General features: G+C 39.6%; 1 protein-coding gene across 1 annotated transcript in view; it reads right to left on the bottom strand.

Annotated features, from left to right (window-relative positions):
* RAB3GAP2 (RAB3 GTPase activating non-catalytic protein subunit 2) overlaps positions 1-9,520 on the bottom strand; it is a 99,641-nt gene extending 90,121 nt beyond the window's left edge. Inside the window, exon 1 of the mRNA XM_007129270.4 lies at positions 9,275-9,520. Coding sequence (XP_007129332.2) covers positions 9,275-9,389 — 115 coding nt within the window. The 5' untranslated portion in view covers positions 9,390-9,520. The remainder of the gene's footprint in view (positions 1-9,274) is intronic.
* Between the last annotated feature and the right edge of the window lie 5,436 nt (positions 9,521-14,956).

Consider the following 14,956-nt stretch of genomic DNA (forward strand, 5'->3'; position numbering starts at 1 on the left):
TGTAGACCATTAAATAACATCTGAAGAATACCAAGCTAAGGAAAAGATTATCTCCCCTTTTGGGAGATTCTGCAAAGGCCACCCAACTGGCCATTCTATTTCCACTTTGACCCACCACTCCCATTCATTCTCTTCTTTGCTGACAAAGGAATGTGTTTAAAATATTAACCTGGTTATCCTGTTTCTCAACTCAAATTCTTTGCATAGGTTGCCACTGCTATAGCTAGCAAGTTTCAAACTCCATCACCACTGCTACTGCCTTAGTCCTGTCTTTACTTCTGAAGGCCCTGATCTGGACTTGTATGAACATCTCCCAAATGGTCACCTACCTCTAGCTTTGAACTACCCAACTTTTTCAGAGCCCCCAAATCCATTTCTCTACAACTCAAACCTTGAAATGCTATACTTTTGCTTAAAACCACCAATGGCTACCCTCTGCCTATAGCAGAGATTCCCAGTAAACTGCAAATGGGTTACAGGTGAGCCAAGATATTGATCCTCTCAGCTCTCAGGACAGCCAAGTAGGACATGGGACTACTGGAACCTCTAGCAGGTCACCTCACACCATGAACAGCTTTGTTTTACACTTTATGACCCATTTTTTTACTACCATACTAATTTATATATTTTTATTATGTTAAAAACACATAACATAAAAATTATCATCATAACCATTTTTAAGTGTACAGTTCAGTAATGTTAAGTATATTCACACTGTTATAAAACAGATCTCCAGAACTTTTCCATCTTGCAACTCTGAGACTGTAAAATCCATTAAACAAGACCCCTTTTCACCCTCTCCCTAGTTCCTAGCAACCACCATTCTACTTCCTGTTTCCGTGAATTTAACTACTTTAGATAACTCATATAAATGGAACCATGCATTTACGTTTTTTGACTGGTGAATATTTCACATAGCATAACGTCCTCAAGGTCATTCGTGTTGTAGCATGTGATATGATTTCCTTCTTTTTAATGGCTGAATAATTTTCCATTGTATGTATATACCTCATTCCATTCATCCATCGATGGGCATTTGGGTTGCTTCTACTCTTTGTCTTTTATGAACATCCCTCTATGATCATGGGTGTGCAAATATCTCTTCTAGAAACTATTTTCAATTCTTTTGGATATATACCCATAAATGGGATGGCTCATACAGTAATTCTATTTTTTTATTTTTGGAGGAAACTCCTTACTGTTTTCCATAGCAGTTGTACCATTTTACAATCCTACCAACAGTATACAGAGTTCCAATTTCTCCATATCCTTGCCAACACTTGTTATTTTCTGTTGTTTTTGTTTGTTTGTTTTGTTTTGTTTTTGTTTAATAGTAGCCAAGCTGGTGATTCTCATGATTAGTGATATTCGGTATCTTTTCATATGCTTACTGGCCATTTCTATAACATCTTTGGAAAAATGTCTATTCCAGTCTTTTGCTCAGTTTTCACTTGAGTTATTTTTTGTTGTTGGGCTGTAGGAGTTCTTTGTATTGATATATTGTGGATACTAATCCTTTATCAGATATATGATTTGCAAACATTTTCTCCCATTCTGTAGGCTGTCTTTTCACTTCATTGATTGCAGTCTTTGATTCACAAAAGTCTTAAAGTTTGATATAGTCTCATTTGTCTATTTTTGCTTTTGTTGCCTGTGCTTTTGGTGTTATATCCAAAAACTCACTGCCAAGTCCAATGTCATGAAGTTTTCCCCCTATGTTTTCTTCTAACAGTTTTATAGTTTTAGGTCTTATATTTAGGTCTTTAATCCATTTTTTGTTAATTTTTGAATGTGGTATAAGATAATGTTGTTTTTGTTTAATAGTAGCCTAGCTGGTGATTCTCATGATTAGTGATATTCGGTATCTTTTCATATGCTTACTGGCCATTTCTATAACATCTTTGGAAAAATGTCTATTCCAGTCTTTTGCTCAGTTTTCACTTGAGATATTTTTTGTTGTTGGGCTGTAGGAGTTCTTTGTATTGATATATTGTGGATACTAATCCTTTATCAGATATATGATTTGCAAACATTTTCTCCCATTCTGTAGGCTGTCTTTTCACTTCATTGATTGCAGCCTTTGATTCACAAAAGTCTTAAAGTTTGATATAGTCTCATTTGTCTATTTTTGCTTTTGTTGCCTGTGCTTTTGGTGTTATATCCAAAAACTCACTGCCAAGTCCAATGTCATGAAGTTTTCCCCCTATGTTTTCTTCTAACAGTTTTATAGTTTTAGGTCTTATATTTAGGTCTTTAATCCATTTTTTGTTAATTTTTGAATGTGGTATAAGATAATGGTCCAAATTCATTCTTTTGTATTTGGATATGCAGTTTGCCCAACACGATTTGTTGAAGAGACTGTCCTTTCCCCATTGACTGGTCTTGACACCTTGTCAAAAATCATCTGATCATATACACAAGGGCTTATTTCTGAGCTCTCTATTCCATTATCCTAGTTGTCTGTCTTTATGCCAGTACCACACATTTTTGATTACTGTAGCTTTGCAATATGTTTTGAAATTAGGAAGTAGAAGTACTCCAACTTTTTCCTCCTTCTAAATTGTTTTCACTATTCAGGGCCTACGTCTCACTTTTTATGCATGCTATGATTTAAAAAAAAAAAGATTGGGAAGGACAGCTCTATAGAATGTCTTCAAACTTTTTGATTATATACATCCCAAAAGAGTTTTTCAATAATATGTATCCCTTGCACAAAAAATGTAATTTCTGATATATTAAACATGGATGTTTCAATATAGATTTATATCTTTTTAAATTTATTCAGTGGATTATAAATACTACTGGGAAATACTACCCACAAACACCCATTTAAAAAATATGATTATCTTCTCTAAGAGTAATTTTATAAGTCCTTTTTTCTCCTTGAATTCTTATTTCCAATCACTTCCTTAATAGAATGCTATTCTAATATAACACAGATATGTACCATCAGTCCAAAAATTTCTCTGCAAAAACAGATAAGAACTGAGAAAAAGCAGTTTTCTTGGAATCAAAGGCTCTAAGTATTAAAAGTTTTTTTACTTGACTTATTGCAATTATTATTAGAAGCAGATAACTGAGAAAAACAACATAAATTATCACAAATGTTGACAAATAATTATTAAACATAAATAGCAAAAATTATTTGGAAGTCTCTTGTTGATGGATGGGGGAGTTTACAGTGCCTTAAAAGGGAGGTTTTTTTAAATGCCTTGGAAGCAACTAACTATAATAATATTTGAAATGTGTGAGAGGTGAGCCTTTGTTTAGTAAACAGGGAAGGTAGGGTGGGAAAGTAGGCACTTATATAGGTGCATCTGGAAGCTGACCTACTTAAAACTATCTGTTCCCAAGTAAACTTTAGCAAATTTCCCTGTAATCCCCAAGGTATTCTTACTTCCTTGCTACTGCGTAAAATCTAAACTCCTCTGCCAATCTCTCCAGCTTTATCCCACCATATCCCACTCTTCCACCAGAATTTACTATCTGCATCTTTCTGAACCCCATGCTGTTTCACATCCCTTGCCTGACCATTTTCTCTCCACCTGATGGACCTCTATTAAACTATTAAGACACGGTGAAAATATCAGTTCCTCTGTGAAGACTTTCCTAAGTCCCCTAAACAGCGTGAACCAACACTCCTTCATTCTCCAACTATCATGTGTCAAATAATAGCATAACACCTCTAACACTCATTTACTGGCTGAACGCTCCTTGAGGTGAGGGACCTATTTTATTTACCTTTAAGACTACTTTGTACACAGTAGGTGCTCAATAAATATTAGCTGAATAAAGGAATTAGACTGTTCATGTGTCAGTTTTGTCATCGACAAAAATTTATCTCTAAGATCCTCTTCCAATTTTAAATAGCTAATGAAATCCAATACCTCTATAAATTTTCTGAAATTCCTATAAATAGTCTACTTTCAGATTACTTTTCTCTCCCCACTATGGTCACAAACAAAAGAAAGCATTTTCACTCAGTATAAAAAAGTGGGTACTTTACACCATTTATAATATCCCAAAGTGATTCCATGATTTTAGGTTATCCTAAAAAGCAAACTTTTCTCAGTGATTGGACAAAAACTTGACTTTAATTGATGACTCCAAGGTAATTCTCTGTACGCCTTACCTTCTTCTCTGATAAAAGAGGCAAGAGGGAAAGCTGCTCTACCTCATTAGTATGGCAGCAGAAAATTATTTTACTATTAGGTAAATTAATAGATCCACAATATTATACTTAAATTACCTCCAAATATTTTGATTCTCCCTCTCTGTACATGTCTTTCTTTCTTTCCTTCCTTCCTTCTCTCCTTTCTTTCTCCTAACTCAATTATAAATATCAGACAGCTCTGGTATAGAAATCCAATCTCCCTGGAAATTATGTCACTGTAGGCCAGGTGGGGACACATACTATTGCCCATCTCCAAAATGTGAAAGTATGAGACCAAATTTTATGTCTAAATAGATAGCACTAGATTGAGTAGAACCAATTATAAATATTTATCACTAATGTAAACACTGGGAAATAGTAGGGTTCAAGACCTCTTCTAAAGCAATAGAAGACAGTCTCATTTTATAATTGATGATACAAAGTAATGTAAAGTCATACTGTTATTCTCTGACAATTCAAATATAGAAGAGTAGTATTGAGATCTGGGTGCCCAGGTACTAGGTATCACTATGTCAATGGCAGCTATCCACATTAAAATTAAAAAATTATTAAACTAATAGATAAGTCTTCAAAATTATCAGTTGCCTAGGACAAATCATGACAAGTAATTGAGTTTTCTTTTTTTTTTTTTTTGGTTTTATATATCCTCTAGAGATGAGCTGGTATAAGAAATTGACAAGTAATTAAGTTTTCTTTTTTTTTTTTTTTTTTGGTTTTATATATCCTCTAGAGATGAGCTGGTATAAGAAATTAAAACTATATAAGCTAAATAAAATGATCTCATGATTTCTACTTCCCAATAAAGTAATCATTTACAACACTAATAAATAAAGTGAAGAAAAGCAAAGCCAAACACCACCATAACTTCATTTTTACTCTAAATTTTCACCCTCACAAAAGTTTAGGTTCAGGTTTTCTTAATGATGAGCTCTTTACAAAGCCTGATGTTTTGTAAAAGATGCCCTGGAGTGATTACTGAAATCTGTAGTCCTAGTCACTTCAAGAATTCCAAGTAAACCATCTACAATAGGACAAGCCATTTTTCTGATTTTCATTTCTGAATTAAAGCACCATTCTAACTGTAAAATACAGATTTGGCAAAGGGGCTCACCGGTTAAGAGGTTCTTTCTCCATTTTTTTTCTACTTGAATTGCTGGTAGCCACAATAATACCAACACACATATGCCTAAGAATTTTATTTAAAAGGGTAATAAATTAAATCATATTTGCAAACCCATAGGCATATTATAAATTAATCTAGATGTTTGGGGTACGACTATATTCCCAAATGCCTGGATCAAGTTCATAGCCTAAGGCTACCCTTCATTGTGTGTGTGACCTTGGACAAGTATTCAATCTGTTGGTGCCTAAATTTTAGCATTTATAAATGTGCCATACAATGTGGTAGCCACTAGCCATATCTGACTATTTAAATTTAAATTAATTAAAATTAACTAAAATTAAAAATTCAGTTCCTCAGTAGCGCTTGCCACATTTCAACAGCTAGTTCTGGCTAGAGACTACCATACTGGACAGTATAGATTTGGTGATGAAAAATAAACAAGATGAAATGATTTCGAGTAACAAATGAGAACAAGGGAGTAGGGGTGACTGTTTTAGATTAGATGGTCAAAAAAGGCCTCCCTGAGATGTTGAGACTTGAACAAGATGCACCGAGCACGCAAGGATCTGCACAGAATATCCAACGCAGGGACAAGAGCAAGGGCAAAGGCCTCAGGCACGAATGGGCTTGACCGGTTTAACAACCAAAAAGTGTGTATGAAACGTAAGAAATGAGGGGAGAAGAGTATGAGGTGCAAGAAGTGGCAGGAGGCAGGGCCTCAAGGGCCTTGTAAGACATTTGAGAACTTTGGATTTTATATTAAGTGCAGCTGAAAGACACAGAGGGTTACAGAGAGAGGACTGTTATGATTATGTGTTATGATTATGATTATGTGATGTCTTTAAAAGTTCACTCTGCTTTTGGGAACTAATTATAAGAAATCATTAGAATGTCTACAAATTACAAAAAACCATTAAAAAGTCTACAAATAATAAATGCTGGAGAGGGTGTGGAGAAAAAGAAACCCTCCTACACTGTTGGTGGGAATGTAAATTCGGGCAGCCACTATGGAAAACAGTATGGAGGTTCCTCAAAAAACTAAACATAGAGTTGCAATATGATCCAGCAATCCCACTCCTGGGCATTTACCCAGACAAAACTATAATTTGAAAAGATACAGGCACCCCTATGTTCACAGCAGCACTAACTACAATAGCCAAGACATGGAAACAATCTAAATGTCCACTGACAGATGAATGGATAAAGAAGATGTGGTATGTATTTATATATACAATGGAATATTACTCAGCCATTAAAAGAATGAAATAATGCCATTTGCAGCAACATGGATGGGCCTAGAGATTATCATACTAAGGGAAGTAAGTCAGAAAGAGAAGGACAAATACCACAAGATATCACTTATATGTGGAATCTAAAATATGACACAAATGAACATGTCTACAAAACAAAAACAGACTCACAGATATAGAGAACAGACTTGTGGTTGCCATGGGGGGCAGTGGGGAAGGAAAGGACTGGGAGTTAGGGATTAGTAGATGCAAACTATTATATATAGAAAAAAAAAAAAGAAAGAAAAGAAACCAAGAGTAGAAGCAGGAAGATCTGTTAAAAGAAGACTAGTGCCATTGCCCAGGCGAGGGAAGACGGTGGCCTGGACCAAGGAGTGGGAACGGGATAGAGAAAATGTGTCCATGCTCTACATCCCCTGTCTACAGTCCTGTGTTCACCATCCTTCACAACCTGGCTCCTTGAAATAGGCAACTTCACTTTTTAACTCCTCAATATCTGGTAAATATGCTTTCTGCCCCCAACCCTTCCACTGAAGCTGTCCTAAGGTCCCAGTCACCTCCACCTTCCCAAAGCCAATGAGCCCTCTTCCATTCTTATCCTAGCTGACCTCTGCAGCATTTGCAACTGCTGACCACTCTTCCCTTCATCAAATCCTCTCTCAATTCTGGGGCATTACTCTCACCTGGGTTTCTTCTCTCTCTGTTACTCTTTCTCAGTCTTCTTCCCATTAATCTCTATTTGACTCTTAAACTTCAGTGCTCCTCTACGGTTACATCTTCAGTCCTGCATTCATTTCACTATATTCATAACCCTTGAGACTGACTGACACGTTGTGCTGGTAACTCCCAAATTAATGCCTCTGGCCCAGGGATACTTACTAATTTTTAGACCTGTTCTACTGGACTCACTGCATACATTTAAAACTGGACAAACTGCAAACATTTAAGATGAAAAAGGTCCAAAACCTATTTCCTTCATTCCCCTTCATTAGAAACCCTTGCCCGAGCCAAAAGCCAAAGGCATCCTCAACTCCCTCTCCCTCACCAGCTACAACCCCTAGCACCAGATCTTCATTAGGTCCTGTAGATTCTACCTCCTTAATATCTTTCTAATCTAGCTCCTGCTCTCGAGTCCTGCTGAAGCTATTTTAGTTCAAGCTCGCATCACTTTTGCATAGATTATTGGAATAGCCTCCCAACTAATTTTCCTATCTCTCCTCCACACTGCTGTCAAAGCACAAAACAGGTGGTCAAAAACTTTGTTGATTACATTAAGTACAATCTGACCACATCATTCCTCTGCTTAATGCCTTTCAGATGCATGCCACTCCTTTCAGCAGGCTTGTGATCAAGCTCCTTATTACCTTTACAGCTCACCCCCCACCAACCCTTTCCCTCATATTCTCCTCTTCAGCCATTCAGCCTTTCTTAGCTCTCTAAATATCATGCCATTTCAGGTCTCCCTTCCTCTGCATATGCTATTACCTCTCCCTTATTCATCTAACTACTACTTCAAAGATAGGCCTAAGTACCTCCAATTCAAGGAAGTATCCCCTAGTGCCATATATATATATATAAAAATCATGCTGTATTGAGATATATATAAATTAACAAGGGGTTAATTTATTTGTCCCAGCAAATTATACGCTCTTAGATGGCAGAGACCACCAACCTTATTTGATTTGCAGCACTACTGACTGGCACAGAGTAAATATTCATAAGTAGGTTTGATTTGATATCTTCTAAATTTTAAAAAAGGGGAGGAGCTTAGTTAGCGGGCCTTTCGTCACCATTCCAGTAGAGCACAAAGAGTGAAAGCACTATACTACAAAGCCAAATGTGCTTTGGACATATGGCTTTGTAGTAGAGTGGAAATTCGAAGAAATCAAACACAAAAAACACACCGTTTCAATAGGAGAAATGTAGGAAATTCTGAGGAACTATGCAGTAGCCAGTAAACCAGACTTGGGATTTTATACTACGTGGGCAAGTCACACTGTTTGATGATAATAACAGGCGGACGGTTTCTCATCTCACTAAAGCAAATTAACTTTTCATGGCCATGCTACTGTAACTTTAGTTCCTGATACGGATTCTCACTTCCTGACAGGTTATTTTCCTTAGTTGAGAGCCGCCTACTCGCCACCTTAGGAGTCTCTCACCTGTCACTCACTTATTCTCTAAATCTGAATGGGAGGAAAGGGGATGGAAGAAGGGCGAGTGTGGGCGATGATCAACTCTTTCGGGAGGGGAGGTATTAGAAAGCCACAGTCCCAGGCAAAGAGGAGCGTAGGGGTTGAGGAAAAACGAGGCTAGAGCGCTGACAGCTGGCAAGGGATGGGGAGGAGGATGCGATCGCGGAGCAGGCAGAGTGTAACAGGGGACCCCGGGCTGGAGGGAGGGGAGATGGAGGAGAGACAACTAGGAGTTGGGGGTGGGGAAATGAGATAGGCAGAGACCAGATGAAGCAAGACGCAGTGTTTGGCCAGAGGGCGGAGTGGCTTAGGCGAGAGGAAGACAGCAACGACGCAGCCAGGGCGGGCGGAGGCGGCTTCAGGACGAGGAGGGCAAGGGATCCGCGCAGAGAGAAGAGGGGAGGCAACTCCGCGCGCGGGGGCAACTAGGAGCCGCGGGGTAGAAGGGGCGGAGGGGGTGGGAGGCCCGACGCCGCCGAGCAGGTCCCGCGGGCGGAGGCGGGGAAGGGAGCGGCGAAGCGGGGGCACTTACTGGGATCCCTCCTCACGGTGCAGCTGGGGGTCTCCTCCCGCAAACGAGGGAAAAGGAAGTCCCGGGCGGCCTGGAGGTCCTGGAAGGTGCAGAACTGGACAATGGAGCAGGCCATGGCTCCGGGGAACCCTGTTCGGGCATTCACCTTACCTCACCACGCCCTGCCCCCCGCCACCCCGCCGCTGCTACAGCCGCCACCGCGGAGCCTGAAGAGCTTTCGCCACGCAGGGACGGGGAAACAAAACCGGAAGCTGTCAGCACCCTCTGGTCCGCCGCCCGGAGCACTGCGCATGTGCGGGACGGCCCAGGTGCCCAGGCTGCCGCGGCCCGGGTCACGTGACCAGCGGCGGCCAGCGGGGGCTAACGTCGAAGCGGAGGCTGGGAGCCGGCTTTAGTCACAGTTCTGCGCTTGCACCCGGGATTGATCCCTTTTATTCATTCTGGCTGTTAGCCAGAGATGATCTAATTGGACGTTGTCCGCGCCGGCCTTTGAGTCATTTAACCAAGCTTCTTGATGTCCTACTATTGGCATGATCTTGATATTTCAGAGAATAATCCCTGTTAAGATACTGGCAGGCCAGTGGGGGACAGTATCATGCAAGTATCTGAATTTGAACAGATTAATTTCCCTTCTGGAAATCAGCCCCCTCAAGCCTAGCTTTAAATGCTCCTTCTGAAATCCTCTTGTCATCCTGTGCACGCCTAATATAGAACGTGTTATGCTGTATTGTACTCATGTTTTCGACATGCATTTTCCCTTTCATTCATTCGTTCACCCATCCATTCAACAAATACATTGCTCCTCTTTTCTATGTCAGCCACGCAAGGCGTTGAGTATAAAGCAGAGAACAAAAGAGATGAAATACTTGTTCCATGGAGCGCAAAATTCTAGTGGCTGACACGGGTAGTAAGCAATTATTTACTCACCTATTTAACTCAAATTGTGATAATGCCAGGAACGAAAGAAGTAAGTTCAAAGTGCTGTGACAACATAACAGGGAACCTCACCTAGTTGTTTTTTGTTTGCTTTGTTTTGCTGGGGTAGAGGTGGAGGGTTGCCAAGATCAGGAACAGACTTCATTATAAGCTCCTGAAGGTTGGGATGTCATTTCGTGCCCGTTATATCCTGTGTATAGCACAAGACGTGGCACATAGCTCAATAAATATTTGCTGGAGGAATAAATGGAATGTGTACATAAAGTAATTAGAACAACCCGCTTCTTTTACAAAGCACTATATATTTTTTAGAGTATTTTTCCACACATTGTCCAATTAGGTAGTCACAATGCCATCCTGAAAAAGTGTGTCTTATCTCATTTTTTTAACGAAGAAATTTATCTGTGTGTCTCTGAGAAGACTCTTTAAGTCCATTTAAATGATATTTCGGGGCTTCCCTGGTGGCGCAGTGGTTGCGCGTCCGCCTGCCGATGCAGGCGACGCGGGTTCGCGCCCCGGTCTGGGAGGATCCCACATGCCGCGGAGCGGCTGGGCCCGTGAGCCATGGCCGCTGAGCCTGCGCGTCTGGAGCCTGTGCTCCGCAACGGGAGAGGCCACCACAGAGGGAGGCCCGCATACCACAAAAAAATAAATAAGTAAAAATAAAATAAATGATTTTTCTAAAAAGTAAAAACCAAAAAAGATAACATTCCTTCTTGATCTTGTAAGGGGTCACATGGCACTTAGATCTGGATTATGTAAACTGTCAATAATACGTCACTTGATGTACAGTCCTCTGTCTCAAAAAACACTTATATAACTGTGCCTGGACTTCTAACTGGCAGAACAGTTCTCAGAGCTTTCTGAGATGCTCTTCCTGGGTTATAATCCTGAAATGTGGCTCAAATAAAATTTTCCATTTCTTTGTTAGATCAATGGATTAATTTTTGTTGCCCAAAGGAATTATTTTAATGTTAGCATAAAGAAATGTAAGCACAAACTTTCCAAAGGAAACCTAAAGTGGTCGTCTACTTTGTACAACAGAAAAATGGGATGGGAATAAATTGAAGGCAAATAGATGAAGTCCAGAGCATTCATTTCTGTCAGATCTGTGTGCCCACTCAGTCCTAATAATATAACAACTGTGATTTAGTGCCCAGATTCCTACTTCATTAATTCCTGTTTCTAAAGGAGAATGATTTTCATAAAATAGAATAATTTCTGTGTTATCAGATGAACAGGGACCAGTTATTATCTCTAAAATATATGGTTGGTTTAGATGTGCTACAAAGTTCCTTCAGCATCAGAGAGCTATAATTCTAAAATCAAAGCCTGTAGAAAAGGCAAGCTTTCACTGCTTCCTTTTTCCGTCAGAAAAAAATGCAATGCTTCCTCAGATCATCCAGCCCTGAAGATGAAACCATAAAATATGGCACCAAGACCAAACTAGAATTAAATTTAAATTTAGATTCTTAGTTTTACATGATGACTAAAGAACACATGATACTTTTGGAAACGACGCAGTGTCATTCCTTGAAAACCCTTCAAGTTCCTATTCAGGTAAATGCATTTTGTGGAAGTAACTGCCCTTGGCTGATTCAGCTGGTCTTTGTCCTGCCCTGAGGCATTCATATCTCTTGCGTGGCGGACTTTGAATTTCATTACTGCTCGGTTTCAATGGTGAAGCCCCTGACTTCCTTCCAAGTAGTACTGAAAAGACTCATTCATGAATGTTTTTAAGGACTTTAAAGACCCTTCACAGAAATCACCTCATATTCATGAACTGAACTCTTCCCCCCGGGGAAGTTCTAAAGCTGCAGGGGGACGCCTCTGGAGTTCGGCTGCCATGGTTTCTGTGGAGCGTGGGAGGATTGTGTTACACAGTGAATATCACTAACCACACAGCCATAAGAAAGCGCATTGCAGAAAATGTGCAGGCTTTCCATATCCCAGCCTAGACAGTGTCTCTCTGAGGTCTGACTTCAGAAGCTAGGAAGAGACTGTGACCAAACAATCGCAAGAGGGGACTAATGTGAACTCTCTCCAATATCTGTTATTGTGAGCTAGAGCATGGACAACTGTCTTCAAAAGAGAGATACTCAACGAGCATTAGAGGCTTGGCCTTGCCAGTCTTTAACAGCAGCCAGAGGCTGAAGGTGTTGAGAGACAGGGTGGGCAGCAAAGTGTGAAAAAAAGAGCAATGGACTTGGAGTCAAGAGACCTGATTCTGTCTCAGCTAGGCCTCCTAATAGGTCACATGAACTTGGCCAATTCATATCACCTTGCTGGGCCTTAGTCCCTTGAGCTATGAAATGAGAAGAATGGAGTCTGAAGTCCATCTCAGGGACGTGTAGCTTTTGGTAAGAAAATGGGAAGGAAAAGTTCTCGGCATTGGAGTTGCTCAAAAGGACGGGTGTATGTAGACACCCTAGTAAGGGGCCTGGGTGGGCAGGAGCGAACAAGAGGGCACTGAACATCTGTAAGTGAAATAAAGGAGAGCGGAAAAAGGGAATATCTTGCAGCACTGAAGCCTTATGTCATAGCGGTGCTGGGGGTCATCCTTGAATTGAACTCTGAGTTCTGTGAGTGGAAGCAAAGGCTGTACCCAACTCGTTTTTCTTCAGCAAACATCCGCGGAAGATAACATCTATCTTACTACACTAAAGATACTGTTGTAAGCACAGTGAGGTGATAAGAATGAGTCCTCCAGAGACTCACTACCTAACCAGGGAAACAGACAAGCACAAATAGCTCTAAAAAGCAGAGTGTGATGAGTACCATGGGTGACTTTCGGTGTTCATAAAGTGCTGTGGGAGAAATAAGGGGGAGATTCATTTTGATTCCTAGGCTTGTCCTGTGGAAAGGGAGTAGTGGGGAAAGAGGTATGAAAGGTGATAAACAGATTGGTTCCAGATTAGAGAGAACATCAAAGTCCAAATACTAGAATCTGAACTTTATTCTCTGTGCAAGGTGTAGCCAACTGAAGATTTTTTTTTAGAAGAGGTAGGACATGATGGGTAGCAGTACGTGGCATGACTGACAGCAGAGAGACACCTCAAGATAACATAACATTATTCTAAATGAAAAGTAATAGCAATGAAAATGATTCTGGAGCCAGAATCAATGGATTTTTGGTATATGATTCTTTTTCTAAGTAGTAGTAGATTCTTTTTCTAACAGCCACAGAGGCTAGCTATGGCAATCTTTGTCTTTAACTCTGGCTTAAGGAGAAACATTTTAGAAAGAAAAAGAAGAGTTTGTTTTGCTGGCATTTACCAATCATGAAAAAACTAACTTCCCTTGACAAAAGCAACATTTATTGCTTTTTTGAATACAAGAAAATATATTTATATTTTCAATATTTCCCAGTATTTATAGTGGGCCAAAATGTACTTTATAATAGCATAAGAAAGGAAGATATTAACATACTCAGCTAAAAAAATCTAAGTGTTATAGTGCTTTTAAGTCTCCATCTTCTTTTGTGTGTGTGTGCTATTGATTACTTTTTTTGAGACATAATTGACATATAACATTATATTAGTTTCCAGTGTACAACATAATGATTCAATATGTATATATTGTGAAATGATCATCTCAATAAGTCCAGTTAAACTCCACCTCCATACATAGTTACATTTTTTTTCTTGTGATGAGAACATTTAAGATCTACTCTCTTAGCAACTTACAAATATTAAGTTACAGTGTTATTACACTGTTATTAACTATAGTCACCATGCTGTACATTACATCCCCTGCGATTTGTTTATTTTACGACTGGAAGTTTTACCCTTTGACTCCCTTCATTCTTTTTCCCCATCCCCTCCACCCCTCCCTCTGGCAACCACCACTATGTTGTCTAACAGCTCTTTTTTTGTTTTTGTTTTTTTTAATTCCACATATAAGTCTCCATATTCTTCAACTTAATGCATTTAGGACTTCAGGTAAATAAGCCACCATATTTAAAACAATGAGACGACATGTGGAAGAGATTACTAGTTGCCCATTAGCCATCCCGCCCCCTCGTTTTTACAAGATAACCCCTATATTACTGGGGTAGCTATGTGCCCAGATTTAAAAGCAAACTACATTTCTCAACCGCTCTTTTTTTTTTAGCTTTAATTGGCCGTTTTTTATATATATATATATATATATATTTAACACCTTTATTGGAGTATAATTGCTTGACAGTGGTGTGTTACTTTCTGCTTTATAACAAGGTGAATCAGCTACACATATACATATATCCCCATATCTCCTCTCTCTTGCGTCTCCCTCCCACCCTCCCCATCCCACCCCTCTAGGTGATCACAAAGCACTGAGCTGATCTCCCTGTGCTATGCGGCTGCTTCCCACTTGATATCTATTTTACATTTGGTAGTGTAGATATGTCCATGCCACTCTCTCACTTTGTCCCAGCTTACCCTTCTCCCACCCTGTGTCCCCAAGTCCATTCTCTGTGTCTGCATCCTTATTCCTGTCCAGCCCCTAGGTTCTTCATAACCTGTTTTTTTCTTTTTAGATTCCATATATATGTGTTAGCATACAGTATTTGTTTTTCTCTTTCTGACTCACTCTGTATGACAGACTCTAGATCCATCCAGCTCACTACAAATAACTCAATTTCATTTCTTTTTATGGCTGAGTAATATTCCATTGTATATATGTGCCACATCTTTATCCATTCATCTGTCAATGGACACTTAGGTTGATTCCATGTTCTGGCTATTGTAAATAGAGCTGCAATGA

Source organism: Physeter macrocephalus, chromosome 4 (genome assembly GCF_002837175.3).
Source record: "Physeter macrocephalus isolate SW-GA chromosome 4, ASM283717v5, whole genome shotgun sequence".
Classification (NCBI taxonomy): domain Eukaryota; kingdom Metazoa; phylum Chordata; class Mammalia; order Artiodactyla; family Physeteridae; genus Physeter; species Physeter macrocephalus.